Below are 24845 nucleotides of genomic sequence, written 5' to 3'. Positions count from 1 at the left end.
CACTGTATAAATAACTAAAACTACAACAGGCTTTGCCTACTTTGCTATAGTTTTCTTTTATATTATCTTTCTCACCGTATATTAATCTGTACACTTAAAACTTCATGTCTTTACCCTTCCTTCCTCTTTCTTACCACCCACCCTTCACTAACACTGCAAATTTAAAGCCCTGAGCTTCAGGATATTTTTGGAATCATGGGAGACAGACATCTTCTTTCACATTGGAATAGATAATTACTGAAATGACATAACTGAAACATATCCACTGTACTAAGCTTTTATTGTTATTATTATTGATAAGGCAGCCAAATTTGATTCTGCAATAACTGTGTTGTATGACTGTGGGAAAATCACTCATGATCAATGCTTTCATGTGTGACTTCTTTTAAAAAAATGATTCAGGTTTAATAACATAATACAAAAAATGCATTTGATAAGCTGTAAAATTTATTCATCAAAATCAGGATGAAACACATAAGCTCACTGAACGATTTTTTTTTCACCAGATCATACGTTACAGTGGTTATTGTTAAAGCTGGTGAAATTCAAGGTTTATGTTATTGCCTTCAATGACCATTTATGGCTTAATATAGAGAAAGAACAACTGTTATACCCAGACCGTTTGTTCCCCAAAGAAGACCACCAGAGTCCAGTCAAAGCCAAGCGGCAAGGATCTTTTACTGCAAGTTCGAACTTGGTCCCTCCATTCTACAGCATACAAGAGGGCCCCAAACAATGCGAGTGCTTGCTTTTTATAGCCCGATGTAAATAAGATACGTAAAGTTACAGAGGAACAAGGGAATTCTTTTGGTTACAGCATTACAATTGGTTTACATTTTAAGTTATACATTTAGCAGTTTTCTATTGGTTCCCGCGCTTTCAGTAAAACCACAAAGGGCTGTGTCCTTATCGGGGACTTTTCCAGGTGGTGTTTGTACTGGGCTCAGGGAATTGAGAGATATATGGTGGGATGTGTTTGTACTGGGCTCAGGAAATTGAGAGAGATATGGTGGGATGTGTTTGTACTGGGCCTGTTTGTGTTGAGCCCGGGGCTGAGGAATGTGCTTTGTGTTGAGCCCGGGGCTGAGGAATGTGCCTGATTTCTTTCACAACCAGTCAGGCTAGAGTTCCACATGAGAAATTGTTTTTACTTGTCCTAAGTGAGAATACAGAACATGCAATAGTTCTTTCCATTACTTGGAGTGTCAGGGAAGACTCAACCCAGATTAGAAAACACTTGTTGGGATAAAAGGGAAGGTGAGGGGCTATTATTCTCCAAGGTTGTTCTAAATTGTCGTAAAAACAGAAACTCCCACCAGTGGTTTCTCTTCAAACTTTCTGCTTTCAGTAGTGTCCTTCAGCTGTAAAAATAAAAGGTGAGGCAATAGAATACCACCCGGCCATGAAAAAAGAATAAAATTTTGTTATTTGCATCAACAAGGATGGAACTAGAGGACATTATGTTAAGTGGAATAAGCCAAGGAAATAAAAACATTGCACTGCACGTCCTCACTCATATGTGAGAACTTAGGAAAAGTTAGACCAGAAGCTGGAAAGGACAGTAAAGAGGTGGGGAATAAAGGGAATGACTAATAAGTACAAAAATGCAGTTACATAGAAGGAATAACAACTAGTGTTTGGTAGCACAATAGACTTACTATAGTTAACAAAATTTATCATATATTTAAAAACAATGAAAAGAGTAGAATTGGAATGTTACTGACACACAAAAAAAGATCAATGGCTGAGGTGACGGATACCCCAGTTACCCTGATTTGATCATCACACATGGTATGTCTGTATAAAGGCAGCACATGTACACCATAAATATGTACAAATGTTATGTATTCATAATAATTGAAAATTAAAAATGAATGGAGAGGACAGATAAATTACAATATTCCTTTTGTCTTGGAATCCACATATTTCCATTATTATATAAGTTTCCTTGGAACTCCATAACAACTATCCCAAGTGATTTAGGTATGTAGTAATAATGGTTAAGCATGTGGGCTCTGAAAATGTAATGTGTTTAATTCCAGTTTCACCACTTACCAGTAAGCTGATTGACTTTGGATAAATAACTTACTCTCTTTGTGTCAGTTTCTTTGTATGTGAAAATGGGGCTAAACATTATACCTATGTCTTAGGGCTCCCATGAGTTTAAACATATTAGCATATGTAAATTGTATAAACTAGTACCTGCAGGCAACAAGCATTTAATAGTTGTTAGCAGCAGAATCAGGCATGACAGAAGTTTAGTCTTTCAGACTCAGGGATTCTGAATATATGAACCCTCCGCACTGGAGCTTACATAAGAGCTTTTGGAGTGGAAGGAAGTAAAAGTTGTGGCAGACGATCCAGCCTCTGGCATCTGCCTATGCCATCTTGTGTTTTCTTAGTAATTCTTATTAGCTTCATCTGTATAATAAATGTTGTATGATTCTTTCAGATTTGAAAACTTATCAAATTGCCAATCAATATCACTGTTATATAGAGTTAGTCACGTAACACATTATTTTACTTTAGTTTTAAAGTTTTGTGGCCCTCTGTTCATTGAAATATACTGTGTTTTGTGTTTGGGGGTGGGGAGGAGTTGGAATAATGCAGTGACTGGTAGTGAAGAGCAAAGAATGGGAACGGCATTATGGTTTTACTCTGCAAAGAGACCACATGTTGTTTTAGGCTGTTATTCCTAAAATGTGAAAGCTGAGACCCAGTGACTGACTGACAAACCAATACTTTATGCAGAAGACTTAAAGAAAGTATCAAAATTTTGATTGGCAACTCTTGTAAGAGAATAGCATTGCATTTGGTACATTCTTCTGATCATCTCTCTTCTCAGCATCATACCCTTTGCTTGTATTCCCAACATCCACCTCTTGGCCTGGAAAAGTTCCCCTCATAGGCATTTCTCAGCCAAACATCCGTAAAACCTAACCACCCTCTCTTTTACAAAGAACTTACCTCTCCAAAAATCCTTATCTGTAGTTCTAAACTATACAATTACTGCCTATGATTAACATCGTAAGAAGAAATATAAAACTTTAAAAAAATCTCAAACTCCTAAATTCTGATTCAATTAAGTAGAAATATGAGGGCTCATCCACCTTACTATTTAGTTCACACACTTCAGGTCAATTCTCTATTCTTAAAAATTTTCTCTGTACCTCCTCTTTTTTCCCTTAATCACAACACCGATCTCATTCTCACCCAACTTTCTTTATTTTTGCCTCTGTCTTTCTCCACTGAAAAAATTACAACCCCTTAATCACAACCTCAATCTCATTCTCACCCAATTTTCTCTGTTTTTGTCTCTTTCTCCCTAAAAAACAAAAAGAAACAAATAAAAATGATTTTGTAAATAGAAATCTAGAATCTGGATTTCTTCCCAATTATACCATAAGATGCCCATTATAATCAATAAACAACTCAATTAACTTGCTTTCTATGCATCTTGTTTGATTCTACTTATGTATCTTCCTGGGAGAAGTGAGACCCTTACCTTTGTTCAGTGTGATTCAGACATAATTTGACACACTTTCACATTTAAACAGATAGGGGAAAATATGCAATTTATGAGTTTAGCTGATGGTCCAGCTCAATGGAAGTGGCTTATTTTATACAGATAAATTGGATATGGTAGCACTCAAGCAAAAATGGGCCCTATTGTCCAAGGTCATTTTCTTATGCACGCTGTCACTATGATACTGCCTGCTTTTTAAAATTTGCCATTGCTATCTTTCTCTGCTTATATTCAATTAGTCTTATTAAATCTCCAACAGTTCAAAGTGTTCTTTTCAGCATTTTATAGGGAGAAAATATTGAGAAAATAGATTTTTTGTGGTCTGGCTATAAATACATAGGTACCTTTTGAGTGAAGAATGAAGTACACAAAAGACAAGAGGACCGGACTGCTGCTTTTAAAACTCAGATTACAGAATATATTTCTAGTTTGTTTCCCTCAATGACAGAGGGAGTTAGAATATAAATTAAGTATAAATATAAATATAAATTATGATCTCATCTAATGATAATATAATATCATTAAGTTGTAAGGATACATCTTTTTGAATTTAAAAACCCAGCTCTAGATTTATGAAAGTGGACCAAATTGTTTAAATTCATCTATCAGTTACTTATTAATTATTTTTTTACATGTTTTCTACTTATCCTTGCTATGAAAATTCGGAATATGATTGGTCCTACCAATCTGGCCATGAAGAAGAGAATCCTAAGGCTTAGATAGATGAATATTTATTCCAAATATACAGATGGTAAACTGAGAACCAGACCCCAAGATTGGTTTTCTCTATCTAAATCTAGTGTTCTTTAGATTCTTAACACACTGCTGTCTACTATTAATAAGGTAATCTCATGACTGAGTCATCATTACATGGCATGTAAATAATGATACTGATTACTCTTATAGTGCAACTATGATAATTGCTCATATAACAGTATTAAAACAGTGATACAGAAATATTTATTTTCTATTTGTCAAAAAATTGAGTCCCAGAAACAGTGTATGGTTCAGGCCATGTGTACAGAGAATACACATGATGGAAACCCATCACACAGTTGAGAGAATGAGGAGGGTGGAGGCTGAGAGAAAGAGCTCTGTCATCATATAACCTGATAATCAATCTCTGTTCCACCAATGACTACATATATAATTTGTGAGCCATTAGATAATCTGCGTCACAGTTTTCTCAATTGGAAATTAAGATGTTCCAATGTTATAGAATTTGTCATGAGAATTAATCCATATAAAGTACTAACAGCCCCAGTACATAATAAATACTCAAAAAAAGCATGTAGTTGAAAATGTAAATGATATTGATTATGTGCTTTTAATTATTTACTGACCAAGAATACTTTAACCCCCTTGTTACAAAGATGAAATGAATTCATGTTTGGCTCACCCAGGTTGTAGCAGCACTAAACTCTCTACTACACTTGTTTGCTATTTCACAATACTTACATGAATATGCACTCAATCAGGAAAGGCAGCATTAATCAGAATTGTAATCATGCCAAGAAGGCTATAAAAACAAGAGCCCACCTTTTTTTATCAAAGACTAGCTCAATTCGGAGACATTTTGAGCTCTGTCCCAACTTCTCTCAAGTGTAACTGCATCAACAATGAAGATGCTTTGTATTTTTCTGACCTTTGTCTTCACTGTGTCTTGTGGTCCATCAGGTAATATTTGTTATTATAGAAAAGATACAAAGGGCAAAATGTTCTTATAAATACTTTACTCTGAAAATAATAGAAACAAATACATTATTCTTAGGAGATTTCATATGACCTCCTTATAAGACAATTTATTTTTTCATGGAGGAAGAAATGAATAGAACTGGTAGTTGAGAAAATAATAAAAAAAAATTTCCCTGAGATGTAGAATTAAATTTATTTATTTTGTTGTTTTGTGTGATGACACTATAATTTTTTAGATACTTCCTACTGCCTTCTGTTTCAAAATCAATTTTACCAAGTGATATTGTAGCTACTGTCAAAATTAAGCTTTTTACAGCCAACCTAATGATTGGTAGGGGGAGAGAGAAAAGGGGTTAGAGGTGGATGATTATTTAGAAAACAAAACATGTAGACTATTTCTTCCATGTCTTTTTCTCTTTACTCTTGAGGAAGCATACAAAAATTAGATATTTAAAAATGTTCTAGTTACAAAATGATAATTTAAAAAGTTGGTGACAAAAGCAATATTGTTGCATAAATAAGTATATTATACCAGCTGATAGAGGGAAAAATTTAATAGAGTTGCTTGGGCATGATTTCAGGAACAAAATGGTTTAACTCTACATTTTAAAGAGTTTACTTTATTCATTTCTGTATCTAAGGATATTAAATCTAGACTTATGTTCATAGCTACTTTTTCTTAGTTCCACAGAAAAAAAACAAGAGAAGTTGCAGAGAGAAAAAGAGAATGTCAATTTGTTCGTGGTGCCTGCAAGTCGGAATGTAACACCTGGGAATATGTACATTATTACTGTGATGTTAAGCCCTGCTGTGTGGTACGGGACTACCAAAAGCCAATCATTAACAAAATCACTACTAAACTCTACCGAAAATAAACTACAATTATAACACACTGTATAACACTACATCATAGTAATATTATTAATACAAATTAATTTTTGCTATCTATCAATGTATATTTAAGTGATTGATCTCTGGCATTCTAGATTACGCAATTATATCATGTCTGGAGAGTTCAGTGTTGACTTAGTACAAGAGAAATAAAGAAAAAAAGAGTGGTAGCATCTTCTTCACTAAATTGGCAGAAGTTTATCTCCACCCACGTGACAGAGGACTTTTGATCTTTTTTGTCTTCATCTCTGACCTATTTATTTGCCTGGTACAGAAACATTTATTTCCATATGATGTTTGAGATACTAAACATAAATTATGGTTTATGTACCTTCTCATAGTTTCCATATAAATGTGTTTGTTTCTTGGACACAGAGTTATATAGATGCTAATCACATAATAACAGAAAATTGATAAAAATAATTTTAATAAAGAGCTAACCAAACTGAAAAGGGAGTAAAATGAAATACGTTAACACCTTACCCATGTAAAAATACATCAAAAAGGAAAAACAGCAGGAGGAAAAACACTAAACCCTAAGAGTAGTTATGTTGGAGAGATGGGTTCATGACTGATTTATTTACTCTTTATAATATTATATTGTTTTACATATACACTTATAATTTCATGATCAGGATAAAAGCAAATTAAAAACATATTAAGAGTTTTTAAAATTTTAAAATAATTTGAAAATTTAGAACAATACAGAAATGTTCAAAGATAACAGAAAAGTCACTTCTAATTCTAACATCCAGAGCTGACTATTATAATCAATCTTAAACATAGGCTACCAATCCAAGGGTCTTCTCTCTTGGTCCTCAAGAATTTTATTTAACTTCTTTCATCTTATACTTCAGTAATTAATGCTTCTGTTTTTGTCCTTGTCTTCAATGAATTCAATGGGTTTCCAAGCTTCCACATTCCATATTAATTTCTTTTATAATATTAAAATGACTTTAATATAAACTTTCTTATGAATTATAAAGCATCAGTAAAACTTGACATTCAGAAATTAAAGTATCCACCGAATGTATTTCTTACTTAAACCTGTAACAACAGTTTGGATGGTATAAAAATTTAGGACAGAGATCTGACTTAGAAGAAATCAAAGAGTTTCAGTGAATTTTAGGTTTAAGACAAACTGATAACTTGCAGTTTTCTTATTTGAAATATTGGCCTAACAATGTGATTACTCATTAGAAAATATAGTCAGAGGAGCAATCTTGGAAAGGAACATTTATGACATATTAAGTTTATACTTTTCTGCTATATTCATGTGTAAAGCTCAAGAAACAAAAATGTGCTTCCAATATAGATTTGTCGAGCCATTAACTAAAGCAATGAGATAAAATCACCCAATGAAAGACGACCGACTGAGGTGGTAAAGTCTGAAATCCCAACGAATAGGATTTAAATAATTCTATGTGAAGAACTGGAACCCACAAAGGAGGATAAGAAGGAGTTAGCCAATATGAAATCACTCCTAGGCTGTGTTTTCTCAGGTGAGTTTTCAGACATAAAGAAAATAAGTAGCCCCATACCCCATTATATCCTATGTTATTTTTTGTCACACACAATTCATGAGCATAATAAAATGTTGTGTTTTTCTTCTACTTTAAGCCAACAAGTTTTAGAGTGGTTTATTGCACAGGAATATAAACCAGAACACAGCTTAACTTTCAAACTACAGAAATTTTTGTTAAGTAGCAATAAGCAATAAATTATGGGTAGGACTTCTGGAAAAATGGAGCAAAAAATTTAGAAAATCTGCTTCTCCATAAAAGTAAGAAAAAGATTGTCACAAAATTGCCGAAATCCACTTTATAAAGAGCTCTGCAAATTAACTAGACTTGCAAAAAATCCAAGGAGCCTTTCTTTATTCGAGAAAAATTACAGAATCTCCACAATTCTTCCCTCATGAGGTTTTTAGTTTTGTTTAAATAAAATCACAATCTAATTGAATAATTAAAATCTTGTGGAGAGAGCTAAGATTTCTGGTATAGAAACTTCTGCCTCTGGAAAAATAGCAAGGTTTCTTCTTCAAGATATAGGGAGTCCTAAGGCATTCTACTTGTAGTAAGGAAGCCCATTCAGCCCACATTCATAGACTTTACCATGAGAATTCCATTGCAGAGAGGAAAAGATATGCATGACAATCAAGGAAATCCTACAATGTATTCAGTTATTCATCCAACATATAAGTAAAATCAGCAGCATGAATGTCTAAGATCACAATGGCAAACAGAATGCTAGACTCTGAGAAAACAGATCAAGGAAAAGAATATAATGTAAAACAAAACAAACAAACTAAACCTCTCTAAAATGTATTTACAGAGGTATTCAAGAAACCTTTACATCTATAATACAGGACTATTATTCTATGACATAAGAATGATCAGAGAACAGAAAAGGGCACTTATATTCCTTTTTTAGAAATGAAAAAAATGTTTGCCTAAAAATTGCAAAAGCTAAATATAAAAAGTAAAAAGTTTATTTAAAATCAAAAAATAACAAATAGACATAAAAGTCAGAGAGAAAATTATAGAGGGATAGCTAAATGTTTGACTTAAAAACAATCCCCAAAAGAGAGAAAATAAACAAACAAATAAGGAGGGAAGAACTTATCAGTAAAAAAAAAATAGAGAAAGAGAAGAAAATTTCCCAGATCCAGGGAAAGATATAAGCTCATCAATACCAGAAAGATAACTTATTCATAGGAAATTTACACCAAGAAATGTGTGAATCATAAAGTTTGGGAGATTGAATCAGAAAACCAATGTCCTAATGACGTCAAAAGAGAAAAAAATAAAAACATTTAAAAGGAGCTATCCCAGCATTAGAGTTTTCATCAGGAAGACTGGATGCCGGATGTTAGTGGAGTAACAGCTTCCAAGTTCTAAAGGAACATGATTTTGAACCTAGATTTAACATTCAAATAACTAAATGTGAGGGCAGAATAAAAATATTTTTTAGAAAGGAAATGAAATTCTGATTTTAAAAAAATCTTTTCTGAAAACAATTCTGGAGGGAGAAAAACAAGAACAACAACAACAAAAGACACGAGATCCAGATCACAGTAAATTTAACTCAGCAGGGCAGGTTTAGAAAATCTTAGAATGCAGCAGTCTCAGGAATCACCTATGCTACTGAGATAAACTTGAAGATAGGGAATGCCTATTATTTATATTTTGTCCATATGCACCAAGAAAATTGCAGGAAGAAATTCTTTTCAATAATGACTTAAATAAATATGAAACAATTAAAAGAAAAACACAAAAACACTTAAGAGAAAGATAGCAGAAAGAAGAAAAGAAAAATATAAATTATTGATAGTAATAATGTTAATAATGATGTCAATTTGACTTTGAAACCAAGAGCATTTCTCTTTGATTAACCTATGTGTTGTGATAATTGGCACATAGAAAAAGGCAAAATACTTGGTAATGCTTATTGTATTACAGTCTAAAAATAAAGCATATGTTTTAATTCTAATTATACACAGAGTACACATATTATCTTACACAACATAAAAGGAAATGTGCAACAAATGAATGGGATGTGAAAAATGGAGAGAATTGCTGGAGTAACGGGCAAGAAGGCAAATATTTTCATTTTAAATGAGTAAGGCTTAATATTGCAACTACAGTTGATAGGAAAAATGTAAGTGTTTTGTTGAAGACAACCTATAACATTTTTTAAAAATTAACATAACTTCAAAATATTTGATAAAGATAGCCTAGAAAAGAGTGCAAACAATCTAAATTTGTAGTTTTCTTAGCAGAAACCAAGAGATGTACTTTGGTTGGTAAACCAAGATAAGATATAAACTACATCCTTGTTCTTATGTTAGTAATCACTAGAAGGCCTAGTGGGCAGGAAGTTATTGCTATTCATTACAAAGTCTCTTCTCATTATTCATTATGTGCATGTAATAAAATATTTAAATGTTAAAAAAGGTGGAGAATTACTGAGCTTTAGTAAGAAAACAACAGTTTCGTGAATATGTAAGTTATGTCTGAAAAAAATGTAACAGAAATTAGTGACAAACGTGAGGCTTAATATTTGGGTCTTGTAAATGAAGAATTTGGGCAAAATTAATGGGATAACATGATATAATTAAAAATTTTTGATATGCAGGCATATTGATAAATTGACACACCAGATTAGTGACTACAGTAAATTTTGAAAAGTAATCAGCAGATTAATGGACAATGTTCTGTTGTTTTATTTCTGAAGTAGTAAATAAATATTTACCTTAAGTTTATTCCATGGATGCCCCTTTGTGTTGATCATTAATTAATTAGCAATGATATGAAGATGCCGTGTTTACAGCTATCATTCACAGAGGGATGCCTCCCAAAAGCTCCATTATTTTCAAGTGTTTTCAATTTGGGTAATTCTGCCCACAGCCATAGTCATTGGAGCAGAGACAGGCACACAAAATTAAAATAATTTCTGGATAATGAGAGTTTCTCTTCCACTAGAAAACTATAAATAGTAAATGTCTTTTGGGTTTTTGGAAAGTTCTCTAGTCTCTGCATTCTGTTACCAAATCTTTCAACAGCTTCTTTCTACAGAATGAGGATCTTTTACTATCTCTATTTTCTGTGTTATGTGACCTTCATTCTACCAGGTAAGATAGATGTCTCTGTTATATTTGTGTAAAACTTCTCATTAGAAATAGAAATAATAAATTATTAATTGTAGAATGCAGATTTTTAATGCAATCTTATCAATTAAAGAAGTATCTTGATTATATCAAATCTTGGTTTTCTCATTGATAATGTCATTACACTGGTGTACTTTACCTACCTCATTTTCCAAATTGATACGCAGATAAAATGAGATAATGAAGATAAGCTCTTTCAACTTTTTTGGGCTGCGTTTTCTTCTAGGTATTTAAATTCTTAAGAAAACTATAATATATTAAATTTATTTATAAGTCCCAGAAGTGAAGGCTTAAAATCAATTAGACCCTAGAGAAACTGAATGAACTGAGAATAGCAGTGTATATTTCTTGGAATATCAATAACAGAATCTATAAGATGATCAAGTGGATACTAGAAAATATTTTGAACTGAATGGTAATAAAAATGAGATAAATTAAAGTTCATAGTAGGGTTTACAAGGAAATTAATATAATTATATCCATATATATATAAAGAAAACTAAAATGTAAAATTTTAACTGATGAAGTTAAAAAAAGAAAATCAAATTAAAATGACAGTTATAAGCATGTAATGAGACATAATTAAATATAATAAGTAGAAGACAGAAACTAGAGAAAATAAAAAAGGCTACATTTTGGTTTTTGAAAAGACTAACAAAATTAATAAAGCTTTGATAAAACTGTAATGAAAAAGTGAAGGCAGAACTAAACTTTATCAGATATATTAGTATATATGCTACAGATATCAAAATGATCATGTGAGGATATTATGCACCAGAAATTTTTGCATCTGTGTTAATGAGTAAGGTTCACCTTTAATTTTCGTTCTTGTAATGTCCTGATCAGTTTTAATACCAGGTATTTTTGATCTCATAAAATAAGTTAGAAACATCATTTTATTTTCTATTATCTGGAAAAGTTTGTGTATAATTGGTGTTATTTCTTCTTTAAATGTTTAAAATTCAACAGTGAACCTATCTGGCCTGGGTATTTTCTCTATAGAAGCTTAATTATTATAGATTCTATTCCCTTATTGAATTTAGAAACATTTAGATTTTCTATTTCTTTTTGTTGCTGTTCAGATTCATTTTGATGTAATTTTTTCAAAAATTACCTAATACATATAAATTTTTGAATACATCAATGTAGAATAGAGAACCCAGAAACAGATAAAGATGGCACTACAGAACAATGTAATAAATAAGCTTTTCAATAAATAGGACTGGTTTCATTGCATAGTCATACGAAGAAAAAATGAAATTTGACTATTGCCTCTTACCACATGCAAAATCTCATTCCAAATAACCTGAGATGCAAGCATGGAAAAAGGCAAAACAATAAACCATACAAGTTAACGTAAAAGAATTTATTAACAATTTTGACATACAAGTAGTAGTATTTCTTAATCAGTAGAAAAAATAATATTGACTACATTAAAATTCGGAAACTTTTGTAAATCAAAAAACATCAAGTAAAAAAAAGCAGGCTCTATATAGAGAAAAATATGTACAATACATTTAGCATACAAAAGGAACACAACTAGAATATATAAATAACATACATAAAACAATATAAAAAAGACAGCCCAATAGAAAACCAAAGATGGATCACTTTCTAAACAACAGATATTTATTAGGTCAGTAAACATAAGAAAATATGTTGCCCTTTTTTGGTAATCAGAAAAATGGGTATTTTATTATGAAATATAAAATGGGTTAAGATATATGAGGTGTCATTACATTCACATCATAATTACTAAATTAAAAATATCAATCATTTCTTGGGTTTTAGATGTCTGAAAGTATTATGCAATGCTGCTGGAAGTTTAAGTTAGCACCAATGATTTGAAAATAGGGTTGGCGTTATCTATTAATGTTGAAGCTATGCAGACACATTGCCATTGCATTTCACCCTTAGGGATATGCCCAACAAAAATGCCTGAGCATATGCCCCAAGAGTCAAGTACAAAAGTATTCAAAAACTGGAAACAACCTGAATATTCATCAGCAGATAAGGCTAAATTTTAGTATATGCATATAACAGTCCACTATATGATAATGAAAATGGAAGAATTACAGTTATGCAAAATAAGAACAAATCTCCAAAAACAAAATTGTGAATAAATGAGATGTAAAAATATATGTGCTGTGCTGTTGCGTTCACATAAAGCTTTAACATGAGCAGACTTAAACAAAATATAAATCAAGACTTTTTTTTTTTTTTTGAAATGAAAGAGTGAAAGGAATAGTAATTGTAAGGGGGCACAAGTGTACCAGAAACATTCTATTTCTTAACTTGGGTAATGTTTACATAGGTCCCTAGTGTTTAATAACACTCCTAGCTGAGCATTTATGTTTAGGTACTCTTCTGCAAGTTTGTTTTATTTTATTTTTAAAGTTTATACATAAAGAAATAAAATATAATAAAGCACATGCTTTTTCTATTATACATTTTTGTAATCTAAGCTGTTCCTGTTTCAAAAATCCGTAGCTATATTCATAAAATGCCATTGATAGCTGAAAGAGATTTAGTTTGTGAGAATTTAGCATATAACAACATTAAGCATATAGTGAAAATCATTTAAAGAGATGGAGAAAATATTTTAATAAATAGTGTGGAACAATTATTTAATCGTTTAAAAGAAAGGAAGTTAGCTACATATCTGACAAGTACAGTTGATATGAAGAAAAAAATACTATAATAAATAATATACTACGATGAAAAATTCTATGCAAGAATTTCTTATTTTGAAAGTAAAATAACACATTAAAATAGATGATTTTTGTACATTACTGCATATAAAAATGCAAAATTGTTTACATTTTTAAATTGAATATTTATGTATCTTGTAATGAAAGTGTTATTGTTTAAAATCCATAACTAACAATACAGAAAATAACAACTAAGGAAGACCAACTGGTGACAAATATGACAGATAAAAGTTACTATCCACAATATATTTTTTAAATTTTTGTGAATGTATTTTTAAAAATTCCAATTATATGATCAACAAAGTATGTAAAAAATTTTATAAAAAGAAGGAAAAGTATTCAACATAAATAAGGACATAAAAATCAAAATTGCAATGGGGCAAAAATTGCATATATTTTTGTGGCAGTACTAAAACCCTAAAATTAAACTTTTTTACAACTATCATAAGGATATGTCATGTAAGTATTAAAATATGTAACCCACATTGTTTATCATAATCCTAAAATATTAAAAACTTTAGATATTGGCCAGGCGCGGTGGCTCACGCCGGTAATCCCAGCACTTTGGGAGGCCAAGGCAAGTGGATCACGAGGTCAGGAGATCGAGACCATCCTGGCTAACACAGTGAAACCCAGTTTCTACCAAAAATACAAAAAATTATCCGGGCGTGCTGGCGGGGGCCTGTAGTCCCAGCTACTCGGTGAGGCAGGAGAATGGCGTGAACCTGGGAGGTGGAGCTTGCAGTGAGCCGAGATCGCCGAGATCGCGCTACTGCACTCCAGCCTGGGAGACAGCGAGACTCCGTCTCAAAACAAACAAACAAGCAACAACAACAAAAATTTAGATATTATATGATTGTCCAAAAACAGCTGAAAGATTATATACATTGTCATGTAGCTCTAAAAGTATCTTGAATCTTTTTGAGAAGAATAATATATGTCACGAAGTTTTAAATCATATATTAATTTTAAAACAAGTTTTAATTTTGCATATACATGGGGGTATAAGATAGTTTTTGTGTATTTTTTTTGGTATCTTCTAAACTTGGTACAATGTACATATCATACTCTATGAAATCAGAAGTAATATATGCTTAAATAAAAGATTAGTAATTTCTGTTACTCTTCTTTTACCGTAGCAACATGTACCTTGGTGGATGCCGATCGTTGCACCAAACGTTACGGTCGTTGTAAAAGAGACTGTCTTGAGAGTGAAAAGCAAATAGACATATGTTCCTCAGCAAGAAAAATTTGCTGCATTGAGAGGTTGTATGAAGAAGATGGTATGTTTTGAAAAGGAAGACATACCTCTGAACAAAGAAGTTACATGGGCATCAGGGCAGAGAGGTATGGGAATATAATTAGGACTTCTGAAATAAATAATTAAATATATAAGCCAATAGTGCTATCCTCCTTTGTGGGTGTTAATTTCATATACAATGGAATGAGATAGAAATTCTCTTATTTTTCTGAATTAACAGTTTTAACATAAGCATATCTGGAACTATGTTTTCTCTAATTTAGGTTCAGTTTTAATCTGTCTTGGGCCACAAAAACATATACCATTGAATGCTTCCCAATTTAGCCAAGATCTCATTAGAAACTTGATTCATGAAAATCAATGGACTTATCAGTTGTCTAAATATCACCATCAGGTTATTGGAGTCAAGACACAAAAAGCCTAAGCAACAGCTAAAAGTATAAGTTCAGGAAAATACGGATAAACTCACTAGCCCTTCCTCTATCACCTCGCAAGAATCTCATTCAGAAAGGGATAATAAATCCGGTTTTGATTCATTAAGAATTGAGTTTAAATACAATCTAAACATTGATCCATTAAGCACTGATTCATTAAGAAGTGGGTTTAAACACAATGTGAACTTTGGATAAAGAATTTAGACTCACAAAACATTGCCTGAGCTTATTAGCATTTTCTTACTTAGCTCTGGATGGAATAGGAAAATGCATTAAGGTCTGTATTTAAACCTTAATAAAAGTATTAGACAGTACCAGTAGTTTGTCTAATATTAAAACACGATGAAAAATATGAAGATTAGAATTAGTTTTCTATCTAAAAACAAAGGTTAAATTCACCATGTGTCAAATTTTACCAGGTAACCAAATATTTGTTTTTAAAAACTAACTAGTGGTTCAGGATTATTGTTTTGCTTTTGTTGTTTTTGTTACTATTTTTAATCAGAAATTTTGTGAACCTAGTGGGAATGTCTACCATATTAACTAAAATTAATGATCAAAACAGGAATCCTATACTAGTGATAGTGAAACACCATTGGTAGGGTCTATATCCTGTTGCTCACTGCACAGAAAGCCAATCACTGAGACAATAAATACAGCCAAAGAAGAAGGCTTTAATCAGGGACTGCAGCAGAGGAGTTGGGAGCTTAGTCTCAAATCCATCTCCCTGGTGGACTAAAACTAGGGGTTTATATAGCAAGGAAGAAATGTAACAATGTGTAAAAAAACAGTAACCAGGGAGAGGTACCGAAGAAGTCATGATGAATGAGGGGTCAGGCATCTCATTGTCAGGCTATGGTGATCTGGTGAGTTTCAGTTCTTTGATACTTTTTTTGAGAAGGTCCTTTCCTGAGGAAGGAACTCAGATAAAACAAATGTAAGCTTCAAGTTTTAAGATCAGAAAGGTCAATTTTTATGTTTATCCAAAAGAACAGTCTATGAGACTACTGGGTTGGTTTCACTAGGACAAAGATCAAATACCCACTGGGGATGTGAGTGATTTGTACAGTGGCCCCCTTTTATGTGTGATTTCAGTTTCCACAGTTTTAATTACCTGCAGTCAACCACAGTCTGAAAATATTAATTGGAAAATTCTAGAAATAAACCACTCTTAAGTTTTCAATATTTTGCTGTTCTGAGTAGCGTGATAAAATCTTGCACCTTCTTGCTTCATCCTTCCTGAGACATGAATTATCCTTTTGTCCAGTGTATCCATGCTGTCTGTGCTACCCACCTGTTAGTCACTTTGTACCCATCTCAGTTATCAGAACAGCTATCACAGTATAGCAGTGCTTGTATTGAAATAACATTTATTTTATTCAATAAGGCTGCAAAACTCAAGATGGCAATTCAGATATGTCAAAGAGAAGCTGTAAAGTGCTTTAAGTGAAAATGTAAAAATTCCTGACTTAATAAAGAAAAAAAACATATGCTGAGCTTGCTAAAACCCATGGTAAGAACAGATCTATCCGTGTAATTGTGAGAAAGAAAAATAAATTTATGCTAATTTGACTGTCATACCTCAAACTGCAAAAGTTATGGCCATAGTGCATAATAAGTACTTAGTTAAAACAAAAAAGGCATTACATTTGTGGGTAGAAGACATGAACAGAAAATGTGTTTCAATGGATGGCAGTGTCTTGTGCCACAAAGCACTGACCTTAAAGAAGACTTCAGCAAAGGATCCCCTCAAACTAATTGTGCCAAGCCATTTACTGCAAGTAAGGGACGGTTACACCGATTCCAGAATATACAGTCCAATAGTAGTGGAAGGCTATGTCCCAATGACTGTGTCATTCAGGTGACTTCATCTCATCATGTAGGCATCGTGTCTTCTCTCATCATCACAAAAAGAAAGGTGAGTAGAGTACAATAAGATATTTTGAGAGTAAGAGCCAGAGACTCCATTCACCAACTTTTATTACAGTATATTGTTATAATTTTTCTATTTTATTTTTAGTTTATCGTAAGTATAAATATATAGCAAAAAAACACTATATATAGGGTTTGGTACTATTTGAGGTTTAAGGCATTCACTAGAGGTCTTGGAATCTATCTTTTGCTGAAAAGGTGACACTGCTGTTTTTCAAAAAACAAGTTTAAGTTAGTAGAATGCACAAGTTAGAGACAAGAAGATAGCTAATGTCTGTGTCAGTGTCTCTCGGGAGCCAGATATAAGGATCAGATTCCAAGATTTGAGAAGAGAAGACACAAATGTGTAAAGCACTCCAGGGATGAGAATTGAGTTTAAGAAATTGAATATAATGATAAGTAAAGAAATAATTAAAAATTTACAATAAAACTTTGAGGAATGGAATTCTAAGAAGATTGTGGCAACAACATAGTTGTCTCATCTCAAACCTAGGTCAGACTTATAATATAGTAGGTGTTAATCAATAAATGTTGAAAAATAGTAAAACATCCTAGACATTCCTACTTACTTCCTATTAAGCAGGCATGATTTCATTTAAGTTGTTATGGTTTTTAATTTAATTTGAAAGCTGATCTGGAAAACTCTGAAAATCCTGGAAGAAGCCATTTCTAATTTTAATTCTAGAGTACCTATTGTTCACTCATGTAATCTTAGACAAATTATTAAACTAGCTTTCAGTTTGCCCATTCATAAATAACAATGAATACAATATGGAAATACAAATAAAGCTGTAGTCTACGTTATTCAGTCCTACAAATGGGAATTTCAATCTTAGTTCATATATTTCTAAACTATTTAAAGTGGTTCTTATGTGTAATATGTAATAATACTCATTAAAATATCTTTCCTCCTCTTAATTTCTATTATTCTGACACTCCTAGAAGACTTTCCTCTTCATAATGGCAAGAGTGGGTATGTGAGAAGTAATCACATTCTTGATACATTTTGAAGGTAGAGCCAAAAGAATTGCTGGCGACAAACAATGAGGATGTGACTTACATCCTTGCAGACTATGAATGACGCTAAAATTTTTGTTTGAGTAGTTATAAAACAGAGTTGCCAAGAAATGGGATTGAAAACTGTGAGAGGTACAAGGATATGCCTCTCTGTCAAGAGCTCGATTTGGCCACATGAGGTCAAATATTTAATTGGAAAGGTCTAACAGTAAGTTGGATATTTGTATAAAATTCGAGAGAAAGGTCAGGCTAGAGCTTTTTAAAAATGGAATCACCAACTTTTAAATGACATTTGAAATCATCAGATAGAATGAGATCATGAGATTTTCTCAGGAATGAGTATTGGTAAAGTTTCTAGGATTAAGCCTTGGGGTATTTCAAAATTTAAAGACAACTGAGTTGAAGAATTAATATAAGAGACTAATGAGAAATGGCCAATATATTAGGAGACAACCAGGTAAGTGTGATATAAACCGACTTAAGAGCATGTGTCAACTATTGCCATAAGCCAAGGAATATAAAGACAAATAAATGATCAGTGAATTTAGCATGTGAAAATCTTTGAAGATCATGATTAAAGCAATTTCAAAAGTGAAGAAGAAGCAAAAAACCTGGTTCAAGAGAGAATTAGAAGATGGAAATTGGTGAGAAAATGTAGAACATTATTTTTAAAAGTTTGTCAGTAAATGGAACAAAGCAAATGGTTCAGTAATTAAAGGTCAGATGAGGTCAAGATATTGTTATTTCAATATTTATCCTTGAAAATTTTAAAACACTTTTAAGCAATGAAAAAAATTATTGGCAAAGAAAATTGATGATGAAAGAGAAAAGGAGAGTTGCTAGAGTGACATCATTGAGTAGATAAGAAGTATGCATCTAAAGCAAAAGTGGAGATGTCGTCATTAGCTAGGATCACAACAGCATAGAGAATTCACTCAGAGTAGTATTGGAGAGAACTGAGGTAATTCCTGCCTGTGAAATAGAGGAATAGCAACTGTCGTGAAAATTGATAAAGTTCCCTACTTATTGCCCCAATTTTTTTAGTGAAGTATAAAGGTCATCACTTAAGATTTTAAAAAATGGGAAAAGGTTGTGTTGATGTCAGAATTGAGGAGAGGGCATGAAATAATTCACTAACAGAGTGAAAGAGTGATGGAACCAGGAAATGTGATAGGATTGCCAGGCAGCACTAAGAATTAGGCTCCTGCTCCCATGAAATTAGTGACGGGGAATTTATGTGAGAACAGTATGTTTTTGTAGTTTGCTCCAACCAAGTTCATTTGTGGTTGCAGTCATGATTTAGGCTGAGATGAGATTTGTTCATTGTCAGATCTAGAAGTCAAGTCACTGATCGATGAATCTTTAGGCTCAGAGCATAAATAAAGTTATATTGATATTAGGGGATAGGTAACTGGAGAGGTCTCTCAAATGGTAGTTATGCTGTAAATATTCACCTACAGTAATTTTATTAGCTATTCAATCTTTTATTGATTCATTTTTTACTCATTCACTCATTCAAACATTATTAAGTATCTACTCTGTTTCACTATACAAAATGTTGGCGATTGAGTAGCAAGCAAGATCACTGATATCATCAGGAAGATACTCAAGTGAGTGTGAATGAGGAGGGAATGAAAATACATCAAATTAAGAATCATGCAATGAATTACACTTGATCTCAGCCAAAAGGCCAGGAAGTGATAGAATCATGCAATTAATTATTGAATTTTAATTGTACTAAATAACATTTAGGTGAATTTGCTGGCATGATGAGAAAATATGATGTGAAGAAACAGTATTAGCCCATAAGAGCTGCCATAACAAAATACCACAGATTAGATAGCTTAAAAAACAGAAGTTTATTTGTCTCAGTTCTGGCATCTGAAAGTTTGAGATCAAGATGTTGGCAGGCTTAACTTCTCCTGAAACCTTTCTCCTTGACTTGCAAGGCTTTTCTTCTTGCTTTGCCCTCACATGGACATCTGAGATGTGCATCCCCAGTGTCTCTTTCTCTTCTTATATGGACACGATCCTATTGGATTAGAGCCCCACACTTACAAGCTCACTTAACTTTGATTACCTTTTTAAACATCCTGTCTCCAAGTGCAATCACATTGAGAAGCAGGACTTCAACATAAGAATGACGTTTGTCTACTCTTCAGTCAGTGCATACTAAGAACTGATACACTATTAAATGGAAAAAAAAGTGCCCTTGGAGTCAGAAAATAATTTTCTGATAAAGTGAAGTTTAAGCTGTGCTCTGAAGGATGAGTAGAAGAAGGTGCATTTCTCACTCCTGGTGCAAATTTAGGGGGCAGTCTCTAAAACCAACTTCACATCTGATCCCAAATTGCAAGTCCAGGGCTCTCTAAGACCACCCTCAGTTTTGATAATTCACTAGAAGGGTGAAATGAATTAAATGAAAGTTATTATACACATGATTATGGTTTATTATAGTAAAAAATATACTTAAAATCAGTAAATAGAAGAGACACATAAGGCAGAGCTCCAGGAAGTTTCAAGAGTAGAGCTTCCAGTTGTCCTTTCCCAGGGCAGTCAGGGACAATGCTACTTTTCCCAGCAATGTGTGGCAATACATATGAGATATCACCCTAGTCAGCCCACTTCAGTGTTCAGGAATTTGATTTGGTACTTCATGACCTGAAGTCCCCACCCTAGATCACATTGTTTGAGTATCCAGTGTGACCCTAGATGCTCAGGCACACAGAGACGCTTTATCAGGCATGACATCTTAAGAGTTTAGAAATTATCTCTCAGAAGTAGACAGTAAAGACCAGATCTTTCTTTAAGCAAGGTTAAATTATTTACAACACACCTAGCAAAACATGACTGAGTTACAAAGCCGTTACTTTACATTAAGGTAACTGAGAAACAGAGAGCGACAAAACAATAAAACAGCTGTGGTAGAGTCTGGAAAAGAAAATGCACCCTTGGGCCATTCTCCTCTGCTAGTCCTTCATTGTATCTCCATCATTCCAGAGAAATAAAAAAGGTATACTAAAAAGAAGGAATCCACCAAGGGGAAACAGAGCTAGCTGCAAATTATATATATATGCATATATATGTGTTTGTGTGTGTGTATGGGTGTCTGTGATATATGCATACATATATAATTATTATGTATAGATGAATATTTTGAAAGAGAAGTCAGGAAAATTAGAGAGAACATTACTAAATAGTCGTTTCTCCTAGCTTCAAAACAGTAAAAATAAAAAATCTTCATTGCTTTTCTTAGATTATTAATTGGGTGAAAAAGCAAGCTAGACATTTCGTTTCTAGCATACCAGCGTATTTCATTTTGAGGTCATGATTATGAGAAACTAGAAAATGACTTTTATGGATCAAAAGGGTTGGCATTGGTTTTGGATTTGGTTGGAATTGGTTTGGAATTTGGTTTATGGATTAAAAGGGTTGGAAAAGGTTTGGAATTGGTGTTTATCTGAGATTCATTTAGCCAAAAATATATGCCTGTTAGCAGTAGAATAGAAGAGGAAAAATTTTATAGGTAATAATGCATAATTTGATTTTTGTTTTTGGAAATACTTGTTTCCTGTATGGTAAATCTTGGTATCTAATTTTAAGAAAAAAACATCTTAAGTGCAGAAATAGCATTCTAGCAGAATTTATTTTTGGGTGTACACCATCACAATTTTTTTTTTTTTTTTACAGAATGCCTGTTTACACGCATAATTTAATTTAAAATGCAACACAAAATTTTGGGGTCCATGTGAGGAATCATTATGTGTCAGCAAAGATTTAGAATGAGTATGGAAGGGGTATATTACATATTAGTTTGTTGTTCAGTCAGTGCATGTTAAGATTTTTCATAGAGCCTGGAAACATTTCTTTATGTCTTTTATTGCCAAATGCCTGATCCTCAAAAATTTCAGGTCTTGTCACTATTTTAAAAAGTCGGGAATGCTTTTATTACTCATAAGCTCATGGTTCTTCAGAACCTGGTTTTATTGAAATAATATATATTTTGCCTCTGCAGTTTTAGCCATTTTCTTTATTGCTGATTTTGTCATTACTACTGATGCTGCACCATCGTGCTGCCTGTGAAGGAAGGTTTTAATAATTTTCTCGATTGTTACTGTGAGTTGTTGGTGATGACCACAAATATAAGTCTTATCCAGAATATGAAGGAAAATGTGAATAATAATTTGTTTCTGCTCATGTCAAATTTATGGCTAGGAATTTTACAGCATAAAGGTGGAACAACACATCCAATCACTTATTGAACTCTCAGGTATTAATCACCACCTTCCTAGAATGTGAGCTATTTTAGTTGAACTATTCTCCCATCTATGCGCTACTACAAGATGCAAGGGCAGAAGAGGAGCCTACAGTTTGAGCAAGAAGAGTAGTCTCATTCAAAGACTGTCATCCAACCAAAGATAGTATAAAATCACTACATCCATTAAAGGCAAGAGAAGACAATGACTAATCTAAAGGCTCCATTAGCATTTCAAAATGAGGAGCAAGAATCTGGAAAATTCCCAGAAGATAAGTTCACTCATCCTTAGGACCCCTTGACAAATGGAGGAAGGTAGGGAGTGGAATAGAATGAGTGGAGAAAGGTATATTACATACTTGTTTACAGTCCAGTCACTGCATGTGACAGTTCTTCATAGAGCCTAAGTACCAGCAGGTGGAGAAGGAATGTGGTTCTCTCGAGTGTTGTAGGCTGGAGTTGACAATGCTATGGAAATACAGATGTGCTAGAAGTCCCCCTTCCATGGTACCAAACATGCAGCTCAAGTCAGTGAACCATAAGTAGCTCTAAGCTCTGAACTCTCTCTCTGTCAGATTTAGGTGAAAATTGCCCAATATCAGATTGTCAGTACCATTTTGGCAGCCTTATCTTTCATTATCTTGCACAAGAAATTCTGTGGCAACCAGGAAGCATGATCTACCCATCTTACCTTTTGCCCAACCGGGGGCCTTGGTCTAGGGTCCCTTTAAGCATGAATCCCAGAACTTCCCGAGACATCTGGTTAACAGTAGGCATTGTGTGGAAGGCTAGAGGGTCAGAAGATTGCCTAAAAGAAAGAAACCACATCAGCACCTACTCAGGTCCAGTCAGAAACTGGGATTCTTCACTCCATAGCCCTCCCAGCCCAGACAAGTACAAGGCAGCAGATGAGAACTTTGAAAAAATTCTACAAAAGCACTCCAAAATACAGAGGTAGTCAGGAAACACGGTGTGGAGCAGGATCCAGGATACCTAATCCCTGTACATACATCTTTGTATGCAGTTTTATGCAAACTATCTGCAGAAAAAATGAGAATATGTAAAACTGCTGGGTCAAAGTATATGTGGATTTTTAATGTTTATACACTGCTAGGCTATACTACCTGTTTCCCACAATGGGTCTACAACTCATCATTGCTCTATAATTGAAAAAAGGCAACATGTAATTATAAAAAAAAAATCATAGGGAAATTTATTTATATCTTCGTCATTCCCAGAATGTTAAATATTTTTGATAAGTTTATTGTATTTTTGTATTTTCTCTCCTGTGATTTAATTTTTATAACCATCATTTAACTTTCTTTAGGATTATTCATATCTGTAAATAATTTTACACAGTCTTTATGTATATTTTTATGTCTACTCTTGGCTGTTATATGTTGCAAATGTTTTATTCAAACTGCTTGTTTGGGGATCATAAAAAATTATATATTTGTACATAGTTAAATTGTAATCTGTTATATGGCTTCTAAAGCATTTTTCTTGCTTAAAAAGGACTTTTCTGTGAGAAGATCATAAAATGTTTCTCTATATATTTTTCAATATATTTTATATAAATATGTGTATATATGTGTATGCATATATTTTTCTGCATTAGATAATTTTCATGTTTAGGTATATAAATAGTTCTGAGGACCAAATTCCACCTTTGCAAACCTGTTCCAGAGACTGGTGCTTGGAATTCAACAGTGTCTTACATAAACAGCCATTGAATAATTTGCAATGTTCCAAGTTGCTTGATTTGTCAACTAAATTTAATGAGCTTTATTAAATTTATCTTTAATTAAAAAACCATCAAAATCAGAGACATTTAATGTCTGTGAATAGGGCATTTTATTTTGACTTCTCTTTAGTGGGCCCTGGTAACCACTACTCCTAAGTACTTCCATTCATATTTTGCTTTGCTTTGCTTGGGTATTCTTTTTTAAGACCTGGAAGTAACAAAATATGACTTGGATCTCTTGCTAAACATACTCTTTTTTTAATAACTATAGCTAAAATATCTTCTTAAAGAACATCCAAATAATCAATTTTTTTATTAAAATGACTTACTACTTATTGCGTGTATCATCATTTAGCATTTTGGAAACACAGAATTTTTATCTGCCTGTATATGTGTGTGAATGTGTGTTTGTGTGCTTATTGTGAAATTATCTTATACCTCAGTGTCCCTAATATCTACATTGCATGTAAGAGACAACAAAGAATTATTTATTTCAGTAATGATGAGGGAGGTTTTCTCAATAACAACAGATCGGGGGAGAAATATGTTCTAGTAACTAAAGTCACAAATTAGGAGACAAGAATTTATATTACTTCTTCTTTTTTTTTTTTTTGAGTCATAGTCTCGCCCTGACACCCAGACTGGAGTGTAGTGGTGCAGTCTCAGCTCACTGCAAGCTCCGCCTCCCGGGTTCTTGCCATTCTCCTGCC

At 33.0% G+C, this 24845-nt stretch overlaps 2 protein-coding genes across 2 annotated transcripts; both read left to right on the top strand.

Moving 5' to 3' along the window:
• The first annotated feature begins 5145 nt into the window (after positions 1-5145).
• Positions 5146-13022, top strand: DEFB113 (defensin beta 113). Its single transcript, XM_031667120.1, has 2 exons — positions 5146-5208; positions 5911-13022. The coding sequence occupies exons 1-2, from the start codon at positions 5146-5148 to the stop codon at positions 6094-6096; spliced, it is 249 nt and encodes an 82-aa protein (XP_031522980.1). The 3' UTR covers positions 6097-13022.
• Positions 10691-24771, top strand: DEFB114 (defensin beta 114). The gene is made up of 2 exons (XM_021937362.2): positions 10691-10745; positions 14632-24771. The coding sequence occupies exons 1-2, from the start codon at positions 10691-10693 to the stop codon at positions 14784-14786; spliced, it is 210 nt and encodes a 69-aa protein (XP_021793054.1). The 3' UTR covers positions 14787-24771.
• Positions 24772-24845: the final 74 nt, after the last annotated feature.

Source organism: Papio anubis, chromosome 6, assembly GCF_008728515.1.
Source record: "Papio anubis isolate 15944 chromosome 6, Panubis1.0, whole genome shotgun sequence".
NCBI lineage: Eukaryota > Metazoa > Chordata > Mammalia > Primates > Cercopithecidae > Papio > Papio anubis.
This window is presented reverse-complemented; position numbering and strand designations above follow the sequence as displayed.

Coding starts and splice junctions, on each gene's coding strand:
- DEFB114 (XM_021937362.2), top strand. CDS start 10,691: ATGAGGATCTTTTACTATCTCTATTTTCTGTGTTATGTGACCTTCATT. Junction 10,746..14,631: donor TGTGACCTTCATTCTACCAG/GTAAGATAGATG, acceptor CTTTTACCGTAG/CAACATGTACCTTGGTGGAT.
- DEFB113 (XM_031667120.1), top strand. CDS start 5,146: ATGAAGATGCTTTGTATTTTTCTGACCTTTGTCTTCACTGTGTCTTGT. Junction 5,209..5,910: donor CTTGTGGTCCATCAGGTAAT/ATTTGTTATTAT, acceptor TCTTAGTTCCAC/AGAAAAAAAACAAGAGAAGT.